The sequence below is a fragment of the Scleropages formosus genome, chromosome 9, assembly GCF_900964775.1.
Source record: "Scleropages formosus chromosome 9, fSclFor1.1, whole genome shotgun sequence".
Classification (NCBI taxonomy): Eukaryota; Metazoa; Chordata; class Actinopteri; order Osteoglossiformes; family Osteoglossidae; genus Scleropages; species Scleropages formosus.
The window spans coordinates 20,272,276-20,296,617 of NC_041814.1; the positions used below are offsets into that span (position 1 = coordinate 20,272,276).

General features: G+C 38.0%; 1 protein-coding gene across 1 annotated transcript in view; it reads right to left on the reverse strand.

Moving 5' to 3' along the window:
* Window positions 1–2,213: 2,213 nt before the first annotated feature.
* The window catches only part of vstm2a (V-set and transmembrane domain containing 2A), a 32,944-nt gene continuing 10,815 nt past the window's right edge, over window positions 2,214–24,342 (reverse strand). Inside the window, exons 3-5 of the mRNA XM_029255109.1 lie at window positions 7,740–7,787; window positions 7,083–7,419; window positions 2,214–2,504 (exon numbers count right to left, since the gene is read on the reverse strand). Coding sequence (XP_029110942.1) covers window positions 2,428–2,504; window positions 7,083–7,419; window positions 7,740–7,787 — 462 coding nt within the window. The 3' untranslated portion in view covers window positions 2,214–2,427. The remainder of the gene's footprint in view (window positions 2,505–7,082; window positions 7,420–7,739; window positions 7,788–24,342) is intronic.

Sequence of the window (24,342 nt, forward strand, 5' to 3'; positions counted from 1 at the left end):
AAAACAAAAGAATATGCAATACAGGTTATCATAAAATCTTCAAAACTCTTTAAAACAATAATTTAGGCTTGAAATCTGGAATTTATTTTGTACAATGATGTATGAAGTATGATCTTGTGACAGTACTGTAAAGTTTTTTTCCTAGCTTTTCACATTTATCCATGCCATGGTCAGTAGCAACAGGAACTACAATGAAAAAAAAGAAGAAAAAAAAAAAACTTTTCCCAATTTTTAGCAAATAAACATTTTTACATGTGTATGGCTTTGATCCAATGTTATAAGCTATTAACTATTAATAATTATTTTTATATAAAACTTTAACATTGGACATGCACCTAACTTTCATGGAGACTAGAAATAGCTTACCCTTTCTTTTGATGTCAGGCTGTCCATGAAAGCAACTCCATAGCAAGTACTGTTGAAAAATTAAGGTGATTCCTTTTCTTTTTTACTGCATATATAATTATGAGACTGTTTCTTGTTCTTTCCCTTACACTATTTTAGTTTTAGAACTTAAAGAATTTAATTAGTAAACAAATAAGAAAAAATACTATATTTTTTTTAAAATGGTTAAATACATTTTTAAATGCGATATCACTTTTTATGGTTTACATGTTATTGCTTTTTTCCGTAGAGAGTTTAAAAAAATTAGCTTCTTAGTAGTATTTTGGACTTTTAAAATGTACATGCATGTACATACATGTTCAAGACTTTTTCATTATTTCCTTAATCTGGGCAATGCATACAATTTCAACATAATTGTATTTGAAATACATTTGATATTCAGTGATATATATATATATATATATTTACACACTTCTGATATAAACCATGTAACATATACACTGTTCTTAAAGTTACTTCATTAAAGCGGGTGATACAATTATACATTATCCATTATGAATTATACAGTAGATAGAGACCTAAACATTTAAAAATTACATAAATGAATAGGGTTGAATTTTTTTTTTGCTGAAAAAAGAATGCCAGAAAGACAGTTACAGTATTGGCATGAAGTGCATTTACACACCTGGGCCATGAATTAAAGCCACTAGGTGTATACTTGGTAATAAGTGACTAAATCAAAAGTATGATGCTATGTTTGTGCAGTAATGAACTCATTGTCATGATCAAGAATTATGCTGGCACAGCAAATGTCTATATACAGACTGACTCACTTGGTAATATCTACATCATACATATTATACATTATATGATTATAAAATATTTACATACATACATTATATACATCACCTATGTACATCTGTATTTGAACACACTGACACTGAGATCCTTTCTCAAGCTTGCAATGCATTGTAGCCAGGTTCGAACTTACATCCCCAAATCATAAATTAGACAGATGCTCCTCTATGGAGATGTTTCAGTTGTTCACAGTATTAACTTTTGATTTACTTGCAAAGAAAGAATAAGGAGAAAAACATAGAAAATGTATGGATATTTTTATATTTCTGAATATCAGTTATAAATGCAATATATTCCTTTGAACGGTGTTATCAGATTGTCAAAACGGCCTGGATGGAATATAATTCTTCCAGATGCCACAAAGCAGAAGTATACAGTACCACTCAAGAAGAATTCAGATTGAATATATGACACAAGTTAAATGTCATCAGTGTCACATTCAGTGAGACATAAAACCTTCCCTGCACGTACAGCAGCACATTGTGAAGCCTCAGATAAAGAAGAAGGTCCTTCAGTTTTGAACGTGGAATAGCTATTTGACAATCCATTTTGTTGTCTCCTCTGTGACAGAATGAGTCGTAACATCAACTGTTAGTGATGCCTTGAAGCAAATTGCCACAGTAACCAGTTCAATTTTTCACGGACACGCTGACACATTTTTTTTTCTAACATATACTCTTCAAAGCTATTCTTACAACCTTCCATACACATTTTGAAAAAAAATACTAATTAAAAAAATTATTAATTTACTGAAACAAATGCAGAAAGAAATCAATCAAATTTCCAAGAGTATCTGTGAATTACATATAGTATACTTGCATACAATGTACAGTATAAGTGACATATTTATATCAGAACACACAGAATTAAACTTTGAACCACAGTAGGCAGATTTAATTTTTATGAATTTTATTCTTATTTTGCGATTTTGGGTTTAGAAGAAAGATCAAATCATAATTCCATAATTAATACATTGTAGAGTGAATTTATATGGTTCTATGTATGCCCTGTGAAGCCTGTTTATTCAAGCTGTTGGTGCAGTTCAAACAGAAGTCTTGACAGATATTAAAAAGAGTGACTCTCATGAAGGTGATTAAAATGCAGTGGGTGCAGAGAGGTGCTTGGATGTGCGGGCCAAACTGTGCTCTGTTCCACCGAGTAGCAGGCAACTTTCTCTTTGCGTAAACAAGAGAAAGGGAAAGTAGAAAGAGTCAGTGCTTGAAGCTACAACGACGTTACCCTCACAAAGCTGCACACAAGAAGCAAGACAGCAAGTCCGTAGCTTGTAGTTGTCCTTGTACCTGTGGAAGAAGTAATAAAAGAATTTCATAGATTTCCTGTACATGTGCACTAGTGCTTTCAGCCTTTTGAAAACAAAAAAAGGCTATTCCTAACCACATCAGCATGCACTGCAAAAGAGTAATAGGAAGCAGATCATTTATTGATGAATAAATGATCATAAAGTCAAGACTATAGCATGTTTACGGAAAAAAAAAAGAATCAGCAATCATTTTCACTTAGTCAATGTTTAATCTGAATCATACTTAAATATTATTAATATGCTTGCGTGACACTGGCTGGGGTTTTGTGTGTCAGTTTTACAATTTATGAGATTATATTAATTAAATATAGAGCTGGAACCACTGAATCAGAATAGACACGATAAAGACACAATATAGACAAACATAATGCAAAACACTTAAAAAAAAATATAGAACAGGTTTTAAGTACCTTTGTTCTGCCCGTAATTAGTTTTATGTTAACAAAAACCATTGCTGGCAGACCAACTTTTCTGAGGAAAAAATTTAGTAAAATCTTTATTGGGATGTATTTGGATATTTGCATGAATTTTATAAAAATCTCTTTCAGTATTGATAAAAGGGTTCAATTTAATGTTCATCTAGAAAACAAAAATATGTCAAAATAGGTTGATTTAAACCCTTCAATCAGGTTCAGTTTCAAAGTAAGGTTATATTCAAGTCTTCAAGTAATATTTGGCATAAATGGAAACATCAACACTGCTGTGTAATTTTAATTAGACTTCTGTGTAGTACTGAAAACTGTCTTTAGGGGTAAATAAATCTTTTAATTTTCTTGTAAACACTGAAATTGAACAAGCTACAGGCCTTTATATGCCAAAAATAAAACAAAATCCTTGGATTTATTTTTTTTTATATACAGAGACAGCAAAAAAAATAAGTCTGCATAAAGGAAGAATATAATGTTGTGTTTGCTAAAATGTGGTGACATTTACTGGATTTTCCATCAGAATAAGCACAATAATGTTCTCCAAGGAGAATTGTTAGGGAACACTTCCATTTGGTTGGCCTCAATATCTAAAAAAATGGATTCGTGTGACCTGGTGTTCCCAAGGCTTAATTTGGCCTCGGGTGATCAAGTGAACAGGAAGACTGCAGAAGAGCAGGAATAAAGGGACTGGATGTTGGGGGACTACCTGCAACATCATCATCATGGCTGATAATTACTTCTGAGAAAAACTTTAACAGTGCCAATGGAAGAAAAAAACATTTCCTTAGTTTTTTCCTTTTCCTTAAAAAAAAAAAAAAATAAAAAAAGTTCTTTTAGAAGGAGTAGCCTAAAAGAAATCTTTTATTATATTTAGTGCTGCAAGGTAAATGTACAGTAACACGTAACTGCACTGAGGGAATAAGGCTTTACATATTTTGCATATGCGTTCATGTGCAGTTGAATATTTAATGTTTGCTTTATATGGATTTACTTTGTACATCTGAAACAGCAAGCGCTTTAATATTGTTGTTAACCATACCCCTGTTTAACTAAAGTTCAAAGGACAAGAGATTACGTCAAATGAACTCTGAAGCGTTGAATTAATAATTAAATGGAAATTATGACATGGGGCGGTTCTTGTAAATTTCAATCCACGCATGAAAATAATTAGCCAAGAAAGGGTTCACGACACCTTTTAGATGTAAGGGGCAAAGAAAGAGGTCAGACTACTAATGGGGCTCTGCTGTATGGTACACTTTGCACAGTTATGAAATTTGACTGGGGATAATTATATTATTTACTCTCTTAGCAGACACTTTTCCTGAAAACAGCTTACAGCTTTGGATTTGTAAATTAAAATACTTAAACCTATTTCCCATTGATACATATATATTGGCATTTTACATTTTTCTGACACCTTTCACCAAAGCAACTCACAATGTTGACCAATTTACAATTATTTACCCATTTATACAACAGGGTAATTTTACTGGAGCAATTTAGGGTAAGTACCTTGCTCAAGAGTACTACAGCCAGAAGTGGGGATCAAACCTACAACCTTTGGATCCAACTGTAGTAGTGCTAACCACTATACTACCAGCTTACCATATTACTGTATCACTTGAAACTGCCTGAATTAAAGGCAATGGCTCTAACCACTACACCTCCCTCCCATTATTGTTATTCAAACAAATACTAGTGTGGCACGCATATCTAATCTAGGACTCACTGACCTTAATTTTAATTACTGTTAATGTTATCATTAAACACATATATTTCGCTTATTATTAGACATGACTACTGTGGGGACCAGAGTCAAATGTTCCAAAGACAAGAATCAAATACATCTATATTTACCTAAAGTTCTTTGTTCAGTCTAAACTATTTACGTTCTTTCTAAGCAACATCATTACCATTACGCTTAACTTTTTTTGTGTCACGGGCACACTATGGATGAACATTCCATTGACGTGAAGCCGACTCATAGCAACCACAGGCATGATTTTCAAGGCAAGGGAGGAAAAGAAGTTGTATGCTAGGGCCTATCTGAAGGATGCAAACATAAGGACAAAACACACAGACTCACACGCCCTCAGCTAGACTAGAACTCGACATCCACCAAGCAGCTCTGGAGGTTCTGTAGGTCCTGTATATTATACTATACTGTACTGAAGCGAATGTACATTGATGAAGACTCAAAAAGAAATGTTTCAGGCTAGCAGAAGTCTAGCCCAGCTCTCTATGCAGTCAGTCCACCACTATCACAAAATGCCAGCGCATTGAGCTGTTTTACGTATTCATATGATCTGGTATTTTGTATTATAAAGGATCATTGCGATTTGTATTGCATTTTGACTGACAGACAGAAAAGACGCAGTAACTCTAAACAGAGTATATAAATTGTTTCCTCCCTTTTATTTAGGAAATGTGTGAAAGCACTTTTTTAGGTCACAAAGCTATATGATACTATTTATTACTTAATACTATGACCACCATCACTAATACTACTACTTCTAATAATAATAATAATAATAATGATAATTCAGAATATTTAGAAGTTTGTTAATTATATCAATGGTACATTTTGGTGTTTGATCAACTCACATAACAAGCTTTATTAATTTTTATGGCCTGTTTTTGTTAGGTGTAGTTGCAACTTTAATGCCTAATCTCATTTCTAAGTCATTTTAAAGATAATGTTTGTATACAGATTTACGGAATAATCTGATACCAGTCAGAAGCAAAGAAGGTACACTAAGCAATCATGATTTATTTCTAGGAGAAATAAAATAAATAATAAAACTGCAAGCAGTGAAGTTTCCAAACCCCATTTAAAACAGATCAATATAATGTAACCATTTATTTAATGAGGTGCTGCACACTTCTCATGAGTGCCACTTTTAATGTTTACAGCACTCCATAAAATCTTTGCATTGTTACATTCATTATGCACCTGTAACTAGTTGTCATACCCTGCTACAGCAAGTCAATAGTAATCACCTTTGTCTTAACACAATTAAAAAAATGTACCATTTACAACAATTTTTAATATGAATGCATGCTGGGACAAGAAAAGGTCAAATGCTCATTTGGATCTATCCCAAACTAGTGAATGTTCCTTTGAAGGCCACATTCAAAATAGATATTTGTAACTATTCTTGAATAGGTTGCAAGTCCAATTCTTGCATTTGTTGCCTTGAGGAATGGTAACCTAAGCTGTCATCCTCCACCGAAAGCATCTGGTGGTGTGAATATGTACTCTGTCAACTATACAAATGCCTTTGCACTAAAAATACTAAAAGATCTTAATCCTCTTACAGTGATAATAAAAAGAGTAATCTCTGTCAAGTTAAAAAGTACTTGATTGTATTTACATTTACATTTATTTATTAGCAGATGTTTTTCTCCAAAATAACTTCCAATGACTTCTATGTAGTGTTATGAGCCCACATACCTTATTCACCAAGGTGACTTACAGTGCTACATACACTACTTACAATGGGTCACTCATCCATACATCATCAGAAAACAAATAATTGTATCTAACAATATAATGATTTCATCCCATGTTTATGACATTTTTGTCCTCCACTGCTCCTGCTATTCGCAGACCAATGCAAGCATTCCAGTCATTAATTTAAATGAATTTTTGTAGATCTTCATGGGCCTACCTCATGTATGTTCTTACAGCTTCGAGTGGGGCTTACTATATCTAGTCTCAGGACTTTATTTTGGAATATTTACAATTTATTTTAGATATTAAATGCTTTACCTGTGTTTCAATACACTACAGAAGTATCAGAGAGAAGAACCAGGTCTACATTTATCAGATTTCTCAGAGTACATCAGATTTCTTTCTCTTTTGGTTTGTGTGAAATTGCACCAAGCTTATATTGTTATACCTATTTAATGTTAATTTAGGCCTCTGGTGTGGTCTTTACAATTCTGTTGAAGCTATGCCTTTTCAGCTGAACCTCTTTTTAATGCTACCTCAGAACTCTGCTAGCATTGCATCCATTTCCACGCTTCATGTCTGATGATTCCTAGGCTGAGAGCCAAAAACTTTTCCACATCTGAAATCAAAGCTATGCCCTCTCTGTGCAGAGACATTTGGACAGGAAACACCCTACCTGAACCGTGACTGTGTTTCACTGTTTTGGCTGACTTTGTCTGAGAGCTGGAGGTAGAGTGGATGCGTTGGTCCGAGCTCAGGCTGCCGTCTCGTGCAGAAGGTGCGTTTGTTTTCCGTGGTTTTTTATCCGTCAGGTGCAATGGGGACGTCTTCTTGATGGCTTTGTTCCACAGTCGAGTGGTGCTGTTCACCTGGAGGTAGGCCTGCACCTTGTATTCTCGCAGCTCTCCATAATTGGCGTCCGTGACTCGACACTCATACAAGCCCTCGTCGCTTTTCTCGACTTTGGAAATTTGTAATTTGTGGGATATATCAGTCCCTTGTACTCTCACGGTCTGCAATGACATCAGTGCAATTCTCATGTTAGTATTACACCAGTACCAAAAATTACAGGAGTATGATCATACCATAAATCAATATTAAAAAGTCACAGTAACTCAGTACTAACAATGTTAACCATATCAAAATAATAATTACATAATACCAGTGTGCTGCCAACAGTCTTTGCAAATTTCTACCTTCTGGTGAAAGACCTCCATCTGATGCCTTGTAGAATACACTTAAAGACTCTTATTCATAATCTCATGAGCAATGACAGTGAACAAATTATTTTCCAGTTTTGTTTAATATTTAAACAGTCATAATATCAGCTTACACTTATTTTAGTCCCTTCATCATCAGGATCATTTGGAATCAATGCCATCTAAAAGAAAAAGTACAATATGGTTAATAACATGTATGTATTCTCTACATGTCATAATAAATGCAAGGAAAAATTTAAACACACAGACACACGCACACACGCACACACGCACACACGCACGCACACACACACACACACACAGAGTAAATGTAGTAAATGTAAATTGACTGTATGGCAGGCATGTAAGAGAATACACACGCATGGCTGGAAGTTCCTTTCACATGCCTCAGCAAATATAGAAACACCAAGAATATTATGAGAAAGTGGGACTCTGGCAGATACTAAAACAAAAAGAGTCATAAATCTTTGGTCTCAATAGCCAGAAGAGCAATGGCCTTAAACATACACTTTGTGGGATAATGCAGTTTCATCAGTGTCTATAAATGTTTTATGGACATATCAAGGACCTGCTTGAGGGAGAGAATGCAGCTAAGCACTCGCAGTGCTTAGATGAGCAAAAGTGGCTTTGGACAAAAGTAATGCACTGCCTCCAAAACTCAATTAGCAGAAACTGTCTTGTGTATATAGTATTTATGCACATTGGTGGTTTTATTGATTATATTCAGTAATTGCTGCCCATGTGATGCTGAACAAGGTCTGAAACAAATTTCAAGGATAAGGAGCGCAAGGTAAATTTCAGGTATTAAAATGTACATAATAAAGATCAAATTGTGAAAACTATATTTACAAATCATGCAAAAGAATTTAAATGCTTGGATAAAACACAGTTTTGAGGGTTACATGCAAGAGCCAAAGAGTACATATTGACACCTACTTTAATTTATCCAGATACATGTGAACTGCACTCTAAAAAGTAGCAAATAACAGCATTCTAACAGAAAATATTTCCTGAAGTAGCTCTAAGGCTGCGGAAATATTTCTATAAGAAGTGTATTTAACTACATTTAAGCATAAACTATATTTAGTGGAAATGGGATTTAGATGTGTTGACATTTGCATTTCTTCAGTCAGTTGACACTTCTCTCCAAACTGACATACAACTTAGGACATGGAGAACTCCAACAGAGAGTGATTTAGATATTGACACACGATATAGCACAGCTTATGTCTCTGATGCTGATATTATATATTGTTATAGAACTGAAACTATATTTAACTACACGCTATAATAGCCTTAAAACAGTGCTGATTCTGACTCTTGCTTTATGGTGCCCTGTTTAAACTGAACATGTCTGGTCTGTCCATGCCGCTGGCCTACAAGACTCCTTCGGGAGACACTGCAATTTCATTACCGCCACAAAATCGATTCAAATTATGACTGAGGTGACAGCTAACAGGAAAGGAGGGAGGGCAGCAGCGTGGGCTCTCTGGAGCAGCTCTGGCATGCGGGTGCTAGATTGTTTAAGTAATTATTACAGGCAGGACGTTTTTCATTTACATCATGCACACTCATGCAATTCATGCACCTCGAGAAATCTGGGCCTTTAATGCTCTATTGTAAGGCCTTAATTACTGGTATTAACATTTTAATGTGAACATATTTTACGGGATTGCATCAGATTGCATCAAACATTCATGACTTATATTTGAACACCAACACAAAATTACAGAAATTGAATTCATTTATTAAAATTTAGGAGCAGTACAGCAGTACATGAATATGACAGAATTGTCTAACTGAAGGAACTGATTTACATTTATTCATTTAACAGAAGCTTTTCTCCAAAGCAATGTATATCTCATAGAAAATACAATTTGTGCATTACCTTAGGAGAAAGAGACATAGCTGCAGATGTGTGATTCTTAAGTACAGTTAGTTTCCTTCCTTCACCACATGTACTGATGTTCATCGCACAAATAGCTACATAAAACTTCACCAGAACATGGCCGATTCCTATTCACCATCCTAGTAGTTTTTTTTGAGATACATAAAAATATATAAACATTACGTTACATACGTACGTGATGAAATATCACATAATACATTACATTATAATAATACAATCATTGCATTATTATGTGATGTGTTATCATGACTATTTACATGGCTCAGTATTTGAGCCTTTTTTATGTTTAATCACATTTCTTCCTCTACAATGATAGTGATGCTTAGATTATGTGTAGCAATGGATACATATTTTAATTGATCACTAGAAAATGTAAAAACATTTTTTTCTTCTTACTTGTTTTGCCATATTTTAAGTTAAAAGGAAACAAAACATTAGGAAAAAAATGCCATGAAAACAGAGTAAATAAAGAACATGTACTATAAAGCTTTAATAACTTTAATATCAAAACTTTCGTTAATTTGTTAACTTCCGTCAATAATGATAACTAATGATGTCAATAAGGCACTAGGAATTATGGAAGCATTATAGAAGAAATACATACGAAGCAATTTGCCTTTAGTTTGTTTGGAAACAGCTGAAGTACATTATTATTTGTCAAGTTCTATATGTTACATTTACAATGACCCAGGTTTTTTTTTTTATTTTTTTGTGTTGTACAATAATTTATTCTTGAGTGCTTGTTAAAAATTTTACCTTTAAGAAAAAGAATATAAAATTGCAACACTACACAATGGTACACAAAAGATCTATTGACAATTAGTTACGGGGAGTTTGGCCTTTTAAGGATACAATGGGTCAAAGTGTACAGTTTTATGTGCCCTTACTTAAATGACACTGGACTAATGAGACCATATTCAGGTGTGACTGCTGGAGGGCTGCAGAAGGGCATAGACTTTAAACTTCATGACATGCCATTACCCAAAAACATTCCATAAGAAAGGTCCTTCATATCAAATGTAAAAATGCATGTAAACAACACCTCCTTGAATCTGCTGCACATAAAGAGTTTCTAACATCTTCTGTTTTCTGGCACTGGGGATGCTGTGTATGGCCTCAGCTCAGAGGAATAGCTTACATTGTTGACTGAACATTTATCTTAGAGAGGCGTAATTTATTCATTCTAAAAAGAATGCCAAGTGGACTTATGCCCAGAAAACTATTTTGCTGACTACAGGACTGAGCAATGCCGCATTCATTCCTTCAATCAATTTTGTTTTACTGGAAACTCTTAAACTCTTTGGGGTGAACGGCTTTTGCTGCTGGAAACTTCCGTAACTTAAATGTTTTTGCTGTCTGTTTTAAGGTAATGATGATAGTCCGATCTTTAAAAAAAAAATCAGAGGGAGTAAAGTGCGCGCGCGCACACACACACACACACACACACACACACACACACACACACACACACACACACACACACATTGCCTGAAACCGCTTGCCCCAAGCTGAGTCGCAGCGAACCGGAGTTCTTTTCATTTGTTCTTTTTTGTTTTTAAGGATATTTTGAAGCCGTATGCATTTTCTTTTCATTAACTTCACTGATGATAGCAACATCATCATTACACCAACAAGTCAAAAAAGTAATTGTCTTGGATTTCTTTTAAGGAATCACTTTTCATGGAGACCAAGGCAAACAGGTGTAAAAGTTCAGAGCCAGCTGAACTGCTTGGTGTATGTGTACAAAGTAATCGGTCAAACACCCTCGCCACAGGAAAGTAAAATCCAATTTTTACTGTCCCTGGGGGGGCACATTTGGAAAGAGACTGAGAATAAACCCATCACCTCCAAAATGCTATATTATCCGCCCCTTCCCTTAAGTTAGAATTATATAGCATGTACGAGGGTAGTAATGGAGTTTTTTAGGTTGAAACAATAACCAATATTTTGCACTGCAATATGCAGGAGGACTGCAGATATTTCATATATAAAAAGACTACTGCACAAAGTCAAGGAAGCTGACCAAACTGAATAATGTCCAGAACATTCCCTGAATTGATAAATATTCAGTTTAACCCGACTGTGCTTTCAGTTACCAAAAAATATTCATAATATGGCTTTTGGGAAATACAAAGCAATATTCTTCTCGAACACTTGTCTATTTAAGACAGTGTTAGAGCGTAACAGCTTCACATTAACACAATGTTAAGAAACATGAAAGTGAAAAAGGTTTATTTTTCAAATTAAAGGATCATATTGGCTTTTTCAGAGATCTGTTAACTTTCCCATATATCCCAGTGTCAACCGGTGAGAGATCAGCAAACGAATTTTTACCTTCATCCCTGCCACATGGGTCGGAGCAGACAAGTGTGCTTGTGTGCGTGCTTCTGTGGAACACGAATAGAAGCCTTTCCTTCTATTTCGGTGCAATGAATCTACATTTCATAGACTCATAGCTATTGCATCCTTTCACTGCTGTGTGTCCAAGTTTTATTTTGTGTGAACTCTGTCTCAGTATAACCTTTATGTACCTTTTCATTGCTGTGTTCTTCAGTTTTGGTGAAACTGTCATTTCCACAAAGCAAAGTCTTTAGTTCACAATCACAAATGTTCTTCACATTGTTCACCTCTCGCACTCCAGGGCTTAGTTATATGTTTGTGAGCCACTGAACTAGCCAGCATGCCAAATTACCAAATCTTCACTTATCCACTGAGCAGTCAAGCCTACTCATATTAAATAATTACTGTAGAAGTGTGGATGCATCTGAGCTCCATATGTCTTTTGCAAGTCTCAGTTTTTCATGGCACAAACATTTTCAGTTCAGGAAGAGCATCTCTAACACAAATCATAACCTGAAACAGGCAACTGCATATGATGACTCTTGTATAATCTTTCAGCACTTTGTAACACTCTACTAGAGATCTCTTCAATTCCTCAGTGAAATACACTAAAACTGAAATTTTAAAATTGTGCAATAAGGAAGAGTATTCAATTCAATTCATTTAGGTTAATTGCTATGGTGATGACTGATGATTAACACAAGTGGGGAATGTTTACATATGCAGGAAAAAGACTGGTGGACAAAAATATATATATATATATATATATATATATATTTTTAATCTTCTGCAATAGTACATTATTGCCATGGTAAGGTTATGGAGTATGTAATTAAACCTCATCTAGGCTGCTTCTGTTCTGCACCAAGCTTCACTTTTATGGGATATTTAATCTCAATTAGATATGTTGAATTTACAGGTGCAGTCAAGCCATCAAAAGAACCACACATTTAACTGAGAAGCTACATGAGCCTAGCAGCCTTGTATTTTTGTGCTAAACTTAATTATGCTGTAATGAATATTCTATTTTGATTATGAATTCAGGCATTCATCACTGCCCAAAATCAGCACTCGATTTTCCAGCCTTGCTCTCTGTATAGGTTATAAAAAAATTTACTTGTCAAGGGAAAATTGTGAATTTTACACACACAAAAAAAACATAAAACAAGAAACACTGCTTTCAGTAAGTCTGTGCTCTCTGCTATAGCTGAAGGTCCTTAGAGAACTCTTTATATTTCTCCACATGAAGTCTTCTCCAAACTGCAATTTAATGCAATTTAAGCCTTTAATTTCATGTATGTATGTATGTATGACCTCCCATCCATCCATTATCATTAACTGTTTGTCTTATGCAGGGTCGCGGTGGTGAAGAGCCTATTCCAGAAACATAGTTCACAACGTCAGGCAATCAGAAACAGACTTATTCACTCATACATGCACATGCTTAGGAGAGTTTAGAGCCACCAGTCCACCTGAAACACATTTTTGAATTGTGGAAGCAACGTGAAGCACCTGGAAGAAACCCACCAGATCACAGGAAGAGCATTCAAACTCCAATCAAATATTCCAAGAGCTGAGGCCCTTTGAGCCCCCAATGCCACAGAATACATCATTGTACTGCTTTATCTAACGATTTTTAAACACTTTCAGCTTTTAAAAAGTCTTTCTGTGTTTCAGGATAGTGATTATGGTTGTATGCTTCTGTCAACCAAAAATAAATTTAAATGAACTACAATTATATATTAAAGCCATGACTTCCTCTTATACTAAACCGGCACTTTCTTTGGGCAGTTTTAAGTTGTGATTCCTAGGCTCATTATTACAAAACTGCTTACCATGATAAGCTGTCATTATTCTTTTAGCCCCAAATTGACTTCCTGTGAGATGTGTCTGGCAATTAAAGTGCATAATGCATGGAGCTCTTGGGTCTTAGCTATTAGACAATGTCAAATGAGAAGAAAGACACCATTTATATTGAAATATTGCTATACCTACATTGAGAGGTTATTATTGCAGAGGCATATTCCATTATGTTGAACCATTAGACTGATGAACATAAAAATACCCTTCCTAAATCCTCCAGATATAACCTTTAATCATACTAGTTTCTTATTAAACAGATCTGTACTTTTTTAGTTTCTATTATGTACCTTAATGGGTGAAAGATAATGTAGACATTAAAGTACATGCACATTATATATTTATTAAACAAGAGATTGATATTGGAATAAATCTGTTTAAACCCCAAGGAACAGAACACTACTTAATGCAATCACATTTTAATTGCTAACTCATTCAAATTATACATTCTTCTTGTTCATTAAAATAGAAAAATTAACAAGAAATCAGAAAACATTGTTTTGAAGTAAGAGCTGTTCAGTGAGAAAAGTCTAAAGGAAAAGATAACACAGAACTTTTCTAAAAAGGAAGAAATTTTTTTTTCTGTACACTGTATGCAGCAAAGCCCTTTTTCATGTTCCCCAGGGATGTTACAGTTTCCTTGCTATCAAAGGCTTACTTGCACAGGAGTCTTAGCAGATGCTGCCGTGCTGATTGTTGCAGGAACACCTTGATTGTTTCACACAGAACATCGTCTTATAGCTGCATAGCTTGTAAATTACATTATGGTGTATTAACATCACATTCATTGATACAAAACAATGAAGCAAAGCTATGTTATATAATGAGAATCTGCACTCGATTGAGGATAGTTCACGGCACAAGAATAAATCTATAGGGGAGGTCCCTTAAATTAAGAGGCTTGGGTGGATTAAGATGTACTCTGTATTCACTGTGTTGGTAATGAACCAAAGTGCATGGGAAACATTCATGATCCATTACTTGACAAGAAATCCTCAGGGATAAATACACCAGGTAAAAGCCCATTAAATTTGTTTGTTTTGTCATAATTACTTCGCAGAATGGAGTTTAAAAATTCAGCTTATATTCAGCAGCACAAAAATATTTGTTTTTACAATATGCCCTACAATTTTTTATATTTAGTCTGAACTTCTCCTTGTGCTACTAAAATTTGTTGCAGAAATATACAGCAATTTTAAGAAATTTATTCAATGTATTTTAATTGAGCACACAGGATGAATAAAATCTATCATACCTTCCTTACGTGGATTCTTAATGTAGTGTAATGCAGAAGGAATGTGTGGGGAAAAAAGTAAGGTGTCATGTGTTTGATAAACAGCACTGTCCTATGATATGTCATGTTACTGGACCTTTTCATTCCTTCAATCAGACTGGAACAATACTAGTTTAAAAACACTCGCATTCATGCACGCACGGTGTTCACAACCGTTTGTCCCAAGCGGAGTTGTGGCGAACCAGAGCCTAACCTGGCAACACAGGGTGCAAGGCAAGCGGGGGGGGGGGGGGGGGGATAAACCCCGGACGAGACGCCAGTCCGCTGCAAGGCAACCCAAGCAGGACTCAAACCCCAAACCCACCACAGAGCAGGCCTGGGCCAAACCCGCTGTGCTACAGCACCCCCACTTCAAAAACACTACTCAGCAAATTGTGAACTATTTGTAACCAGAGCTCACTCACTTTCATTTACCATTTGTCCAAGTCAGGGTCATAGCAGCCCATCTCAGCAGTACAGGATGAAGGGCCAGTTAGAGTACAAAGTGGATGGGATGCCAGTCCACCCACAGGGTTCTCACACAACCAATCACACATTACGAGCAATTTTGATTGCTTAATTCACTTGAAACACCTCTTTGGACTGTGTGAGGAAACCACAGTACCCACTGGAAGCTCATACAAACACGACTCCACACAGCCTGAGCAAGAATCAAATGCCCAAAGAGCCCAGGTGCTGTGACACAGTAGTGCTACCCGCTGAGCCACTGTGCTACCCTATAACCAGTGCGAAACAATATCAGTACTTTGTGACATTCTTCAAAACTTATCCCTAATACTAGATTTTTTTTTAAAAAAAATTACACACAGACTAAAGAAAAATATGTCCTTCCTCTTGCCAGACAGTTATTGGCTGTGTGACCATCTTATCACATCTGCAGGGCTACAGAAAATTGCGTCTCCTGGAAACGGCTTTCTCCAGATGCAGAACGAGAATCAAGTGATGCATCTTAGGCTATTCATGACACAATAACACAGTGCATCTTTTGAGTGGTTACCAAAATGCATCCTGCCACTTACAAAAGGGTCTCTATAAATAATTATCTGTACTGTTAATACAGTGACTAGTACTAACAATGTTTTTGAATATATAAAAGAAAAGTTTCAAAATGGGGCACAAAAGTAATTTTCACGAACAGTAATTCTCAAATTTTCAGCTTGAATGTGAGTTACTTGTCTCTGTATAGACACAATAGACATAGGAATGCCCTCCAAGACATGTCCATTACTGAAGTGCACAGTCACTGAATGACACAACTGCTTGACCTTGGTAGTATGGAGGTATTACATCAAATGATAGTTACATGCTATTTAGAGTCTCCAATGACATTTACAGAGTTACATTAATTTATTTAGCAGATGCTTTTCTCCAAAGCGATGTACATTTCAGCGAAAATACAATTTGTGCATTACATTAGGAGAAAGAAACATAGTTGCAGACGTGATTCTTAAGTAAACCTAGCTTGTTTCTTTCCACCTGAAGCACCGATGTTCATCCCTCGAATAGGTGCACAAAACTCAGGATAGTTGAATCCTGATAACCTTCCTACAATTTATTTTTTTTAAGGTACACAAATATTTACACACAATACAGGAGTAGCGGCTGTGTAAAGGCTTATCTGTGGATGATCACAAAGTTATGGTGCATGAACATTTACACCGTATATGAGCTGGAGAGATCTTCGGTGAAGTGATTCTGGAAAAAGTGAGTTTTCAGACACTTCTTAAATGTAGACAGAGTTTCAGCAGTTCTGAGTGAGAGGGGGAGGTCATTCCACCACAATGGAGCCAGAACCAAGAACCTCCGTGCTTTACTTTTTGTGTGTGGGACCACCAAGTGAGCAGAAATAGATAAGCAAAGGGGTCTGGTGGGGGTGTAGCGGATGATCAAGTCTTGTAAATAGCTAGGAGCATTTCTATTCTATTCCAATGAATAGCGGGTTACATTTCTGACAAAAATGCAATAAACTACTGAAGCCTAAGATGCATGACATGCGTGGCAAAACTTTACAGATGACATTGTATCAAAATTTCTGTGGTTTTAATAATATATTTTTATGTTACACATCTTCCTGGTTTCCACTGAGTTGTTCTGGTGGAGCAGTTCTTTGATGGATGAATGTAATTTATGAAATTGTCAAAATGTTGTTAATATTTTTGTCACATGTTAGATAAGAACGGAGGATCATTAAAAAGGGAAGATGCTGGATTTTCCTGGAGGATGAGGTTTGTTATTGGTATCACCTTAGTATTAGTGTGATACTAGGCAACGGTCAGGGCATTTTTTTCTTTTGGGTTAGTTCTCTCAGGAGTTGAAACTTGGGACCATTCTTCATCAGTGACATTCTCTGAAAGACTTATAGATATGAGGAAAAAAAGATGAAATCAAATCAAAATTCTCTTTAAAATACAGACATGTTTGACACATAAAAGCTGAGGACTGAGAAATACATTTTTTTGCAGGATTTTGATGAAGACAAAATTTTAAAGATGACTATGATATGACTATGCTCATAACGAAATTGTGTAATGAGAGTGGGATCAACAGACTTGATTGAAAATTTTACAGATAAAGGACTTACAAAAAAAATTTACTTTTTAATCAAACTATTACTTTTTTTTAGATAATTTGACTGTCTGGCATGACTAATATGACAATTCTACACTATGGATTCTATGTTGTGCAGAGTGATAGAGTAACACATATGAGCGTATTTGGCCAAAGAACTGAGGAGAGCAGAGAGTGAGAAATGGCAGAGAGTGTGGGTGTGTGAGATAGCTGTCTGGATGTGTCTGAACTGCTGCAATAGAGTGTCAGTTCTCCCGAGTCCTACTCTGTCATGTCTAGTCTCCTTTCTACCTCATGACATGAAAGCATACATCTTGGATGGGCTACGGTGGAAAGAGGCGAACAAAGACGAGGTGAGCCAGGGCCCTGACCACCGCTCAGAAAAGAAGAAAAAAAACTTTCATTGGCTCCTCCATACATGACCAATATTTTGAGGCACAACACTGAAATGTACAAAAAATGGAAGAGGTTTAGCTAATAGCAAAGAGTCAGCAGGAACACACTGTTGATTGATGTCTCCAACCTCCACTGGATATCTGGTCACAGACTTTGGCTTCCATCCATGACTGACAGCTTCAAATTACTTCAAGCCAGGAAAAGCAGCTGCTGTCAGCAACCAGAGGGTTTGAGTAGTAGAGGCTTTTCCAATATATTCCTCCCCCATTATTTTAGGCCATAAAGTTCAGAGAATGTGTCTGGCAGTCACATCTCTGTCTGCTTGAAAAATATATGGATATCAGTCAACCAGGACAGTTACATGTAAGTGCTTATAGCTATATGAACATTTTAGGTCACATACAAATCCCAAATATTAGATTAAAGAAACACTGAAACAGTTTAGGTCTGAACAGATTTTGTGAATTTAAAAAAAAAAAAAAAAATTAGAAAGGCCAGATGTAATGTAACAACCAGTGCCACTGACAGGCATTTGTAGACTACAAATAATATACAGTATGTTTGTGTGCATGTTATTATTGTTAATTATCATTCATTTCATTATCCAATATGGAAGGATAAACAGGAAATGGAAGAAAACAGCTGCACTCTTACAAACACTTCAATTTGATATTGCAATTAACTTCAATTATTCTGCTTGAATTATCCTTGGTGTGATCAATGTCATAGCACAAGACAGCCCGGTGGTAAAGGACACAGCTTTATAACCCAAAGGTTTCCTGTTTAAGTACTGAGAGGGGCTTTGCTGTAGAACCCTTGAACAAGGTACTGTACTTCACAAGAATTACACCAATCAAAGACCAAGCTGCATAAACAGATCAGACTGAATGTGCATTTGGATATAAGACAAATTATCTGCAATTATCTGCTATGTATCTTGTACAAACTCTGCCACTGGCTTTTGCATTCAAAACTGTGTAATGAAGTGCTACAAATAATTGTAATGCACTATTTCAATCAGTGGGTGCAGTGGTGCGGTGGGTTGGACCGGGTCCTGCTCTCTAGTGGGTCTGGGGTTCGAGTCCCGCTTGGGGTGCCTTGCGACGGACTGGCGTCCCGTCCTGGGTGTGTCCCCTCCCTCTCTGGCCTTGCGGCCTGTGTTGCCGGGTAGGCTCCGGTTCCCCGTGACCCCATGTGGGACAAGCGGTTCAGAAAGTGTGTGTGTGTGTGTGTGTATTTCAATCAGAAAAAGTGTAAATTCCAGCCAAATGATGGAGGCATACATTAGAGTTAGTAAATCTGGAAGAATTCTATGATTAAAGGCTGCTTAATTGATGAAAATGAGTATTTAGGGAAAAAAAATGACTTCACAGAGAGATTTACAGTACATAAAATGGATTTTCAGAACATATAGCTGTAACTTTGGTTTGGCTTGCCTTGAACCCTATGTCTGCCGGTATAACAAATGAGATTAATGTCAGATTACAGTCAGTTAATATCTAATGTGCCAGACTGGTTGTATTAATACAAACATGCCTTTAATTTCATTATCTGAAATATGTTTGTTTTTTTTTTTAATTTAGCCTATTTTAGACAGACGCTTTATTGATATGATAAAAAGGATTTTTCTGAGATACTGATCTGTGGAGTATTATGCAAAATGTAACAACCAATGAACAAATGATTTAATCAGGCACAGAGCACAATAAAGTCTTTATGTACTTTGACATGTGCACAACCTGTTTAAAAACCCAGATTCATGAGGTTATTTAAAGTTCTTGATGTGTTACCCAGCTCAATGGTTAGAGACACTGCCTTGCATTAAAAGCACTTGGGTCTGAATCCCCACTTTCCCTATAATACCATTGAGCAAAGCATTTGCCCTAATTTTCACCATTAAAAAACTATGCAGACATTTAAATTGGTAAATAATTGTATCTTAGTGTGGAAACCTGACATTGTAAGTCACTTTAAAGAAAAGTATTGGCTGAATTAATTAAAATAATAATAATCTGTGCATACAAAGACAAATCTTCGAGTTTTATTTTCTCAGGTTCAACCATTTCATCTAGTGTCACTGTACGATTAAATTTTACATGTTAGCAATGACAAGTCTTGTACTATTTGCTTCATAAAATGAAAAACAACAAAGCTTTTATTGGTGCGAAATACATGGAATGGAGAGACTAGATGTTGGCCCTTGAATAATATTGATAATGAGTTCATAATGGTTTGGGAGTGTTGGGGGCACGGTGGCACAGTGGATGGCACCTGGTAGGGGTGTCTGGGTTTCAAGTCCCGCTTGGGGTACCTTGTGATGGCATGGCATCCTGTCCTGGGTGTGTCCCCTCCCCTTCCAGCCTTCTGCCCTGTGTTTCCAGGTTAGGCTCTGGATCCTCGTGACCCCCGTATAGGACAAGCGGTTCAGATGATGTGTGGGTAATACCATTCAAATCTACAGTAAGACTAAACCTGTTATTTCATTTTGTTTCAGAAAATATATCCAATTTAACGAGATTACGAGATTACAAGATCCTTTAGAACAGCATATACATTACCCCGTATAGCCATCCCTTGGATTTAAGTAAGATATGGATCAGATCTTGAGTAGCACTTTACCCAAAAATTCTCTGCTCCATGAGAAGTCTGTTACGGTCTTTAAATAGTAAGGACCTTTTCAGAGACTGTCCTTCAGCCCAGGGAGTAGTGTCACTCTGTTGTCCCAACAATATGGCTGCTAAACTGCAAATTCCGGTTACTGTGACTGTGACTGGTGCCCCTGGTACGCCCGACGACTGCGCGTCTAGCTACTGTGTGCTTCTTGACCACCTCGACCCCCTCGATGACAACCCCTGAGACACAGTATAAAAGCACCTGCTCCAACGCACCTGGCTGTGGAACCTCCAACTGAGAGACATTCTCCTCACCTATCTTCCAAGGCTGATTGTTCTGCTCTGTTGTCTGGGTGCAACCCCGTGTGATACAAATAAAGTGAGTTAGCATCAACACTTGAGTCTGCTCTCCTGATCCCCCTCACACAGCGTGACAGAAGGTTCTGCCCCTTATGCAGACTCAGTGATGCTCGGCCAGCCACACCATGCCGTTTCCTCGCATGGCACCCTGCTGGGTTCGCATGACCAGCCCCGGCGCCAGATGAAGGAGACCCTCCAGGAGCTGGTGCAAGCGTTCTGGTCCAGTGGGATTGCGCAATCTGCCAGGACCCCTCACCTTGCCAACCCGGATAAGTATGACAGAGTGCCAGCCAACTTCTAGGGCTCCTAATGCAATGCAAGCTGGTGCTCCCTAACTCTCCACGAACCTATCAAGTGGACGAAACCAAGATTGCCTCCCTGGTCTCCCTCCTCACGGGACTTTTGACCATTTTGTGGAGACAGCAATAACTATCGACAACTTCGCTCGTCAGAGTACCCCTCGTCCTTGGATGCCCCCCTGAACGCCCTCCCGCTGAGCAAACTCCTGAAACAATGCAGGTTGGCCGAGGCCGGCTGGATACTGATGAGAGACAGTGCTGCCTCCACGACCGCCTGTGCCTGTACTTCAGAATCCCTGGCCATTTCTGCTCGACCTACCCAACTTGCCCACCACCACCTAACGCATACCCGGAACCCAAGGTTAGTACACCACAATTGACCGTGTCCATGACTCTGAAGTGGGTGGGGAATTGGGTAGAGACATGTGCACTGGTGGATTCTGGGGCAGTGACCTGTTTTATGGACAAAGGCTTTGCTACTTCACACGGTGTAGGCTCGTGATGCAAAATTGCGGGTTGTTTGCCTCAACGCCCAACCAATAGGGACTGGACTAGTGGACTCACGTACAGAACTGTTACAGATGTTGGCGGGACATGCCACCATGAAGAGCTTGTATTTTACCTAGTCAGGTCGCTGGACACACCGATCATTTTGGGTTTCACTTGGTTAGCTCTGCACGATCCAGTGTTCCGTTGGAACAGCGGGGACCTGGTTTCCTGGGGACCGCAATGTGAGCGTTCATGTTTGTCACTTCTCTGCCGGATCACCTCTGTTGAGACTACCACAGACACACCACCAGTGGTGGTTCCTCCTAAATACCTGAATATCAGGATCTGAGTGAGGTGTTCAGTAAGCTACGGGCAGCGATCCTCCCTCTGCACAGACCATGGGACTGCGCCACTGATCTCCTGCCCGGAACCATGCCCCCCTGTGGGCAGGTGTAGCCCCTGTCTCTTGCTGAACAAAAAGCCATGCAATAGTACATTACCAAAACACTTAAGGCAGGCTATAATTGACATTCCACATCGCCAGCCTCCGCAAGTTTCATTTTTTTTTGTGTAAAAAAAGGACGGGGGCCTGCACTCCTGCATTGACTATCGGGGGCCAAACGCTATCACGGTGCGATACCCACATCCTCTGCTTTTGATCACTGCGGCCTTAGAATGAATGCATGGTGCTAAGATTTTTACGAAATTGGACCTTCGGAGTGCATACAACCTAATCCACATCAGGGAAGGGGATGACTGGAACACTGCTTTTAGCACCACCCTGGGTTATTATGAGTATTTGGTCATGCCTTTCGATTTGTCCAGCGCTCCCTCAGTGTTCCAGGCATTTGTCAATCACGTACTAGGAGACCTCATGGATGACTGCGTCCTGGTGTACCTGAATAACATCTTGATCTTCTCGAAGACCTGGGAGGAGCATGTCACCATGTAAGAACAGTATTAGAACAGCTCCTACAAAACCGCCTCTATGTCAAGGGGGAAAAATGTCTCTTCCACCAGTCAAGAGTGCTGTTCCTGGGCTACACCCTGAGTGACGTGGGTGTGGCTATGGACGCAGAGAAGGTCTGGGTGGTGATTGACTGGCCACAACCGCAAAATGTGAAAGCCCTGCAACGGTTCCTGGGTTCTGCTAATTTCTATAGGGGATTCATCGGGGTTTCAGCTCCATCGCTGCCCCCCTCACGGCCCTTACAGCAAGTAAGGAGACCCGCCTGCCCTGGAGACAGCAAGACAGCAGAGACATTATGACACCCAGACCCCACACTGCCGTTCGCGGTGGAGGTGGATGCCTCAGAGGTCAAAGTCGGGGCCGTACAGTCCCAAAGACAGGGCGACCCACCAAAACTGTACCTCTGTGCATACTTCTCACGAAACCTGTTGCCAGCTGAGCAGAACTATGAAACTGGAAATCGAGAGCTCTTAGCCATTAAATTAGCCCTGGAGGAATGGAGGCACTGGTTAGAATGGGCCTCGCACCCCTTCCTGGTACTAACTGACCACCGTAGCCTAGAATATCTTCAGTCAAAATGCCGGCTGAACCCACGCCAGGCCCGATGGGCCTTGTTCTTTACCAAATTCTATTTCACTGTATCATATCGGCCGGGCTCTAAGAATGCGAAGGCTGATGCCCTTTCATGGCTGTTTGCCACTGACGCTCCAACCGAACGCCCAGAGCCGATCCTACCTGAGCACTGTGTTGTCAGCCATTGCATTAATATAAGACTGTTACAAGATACATATTTACTTGGATGATATCTTTTCAACTATTCCAAAGTCTGTTAATATTTTGATGAACATAAGGAGTGTATTTTGTTTACTCAAAAAAGTATTTGGCAAGAAAATGTATTTTATTGTTATGAGCCTATACCAGAAATACCAATCACAATTACGTAGTTGACGAAATTTCTTCAATTATAAAAGTTTGGCATCCATCATAATTCTTATTTTAATTTTTTAAAATTAATTTCATGAACTGCAGAGGGTTTCACAGGAACATAGATAGGAGCAGTGCACAAGGAAATTAAAAATATGTCCACGTACACAGAGCAGGGGCTGAAGGTCAAAAGGTTACAATATTTTACAGGTACGATGCAATAGCACTTCAAGAAGGCTATCCAGACATTCCAGAATTCCTTGGAGTTGACAAAGGGTGTCTATTATAATTTTAAAAAATTTTGGTCACCTTTTTGGAAGTTAGATACTGGCACAAAATCACTAGTGCTAAACACACACACACACACACACATTTTCAGAACTGCTAGTCCCATACAGGGTTGCGGGGAACCGGAGCCTACCCGGTAACACAGGGCGCAAGGCCGGAAGGGGAGGGGACACACCCAGGACAGGACACCAGTCCACCGCAAGCAGGACTCAAACCCCAGACCCACTGCAGAGCAGGACTGCGTTCCAACCCACTGCGCCACCACACCCCCGCTAGGGCTAAATATTTAAACCTTTTTCTATGTTCATTGGTATCTGTATGTTTTATTTAAGTGCACAATATACAACCACACCATAATACTATTGCATTTTTTTCAGTGCAAAATATACAATCATACTTCTATATTT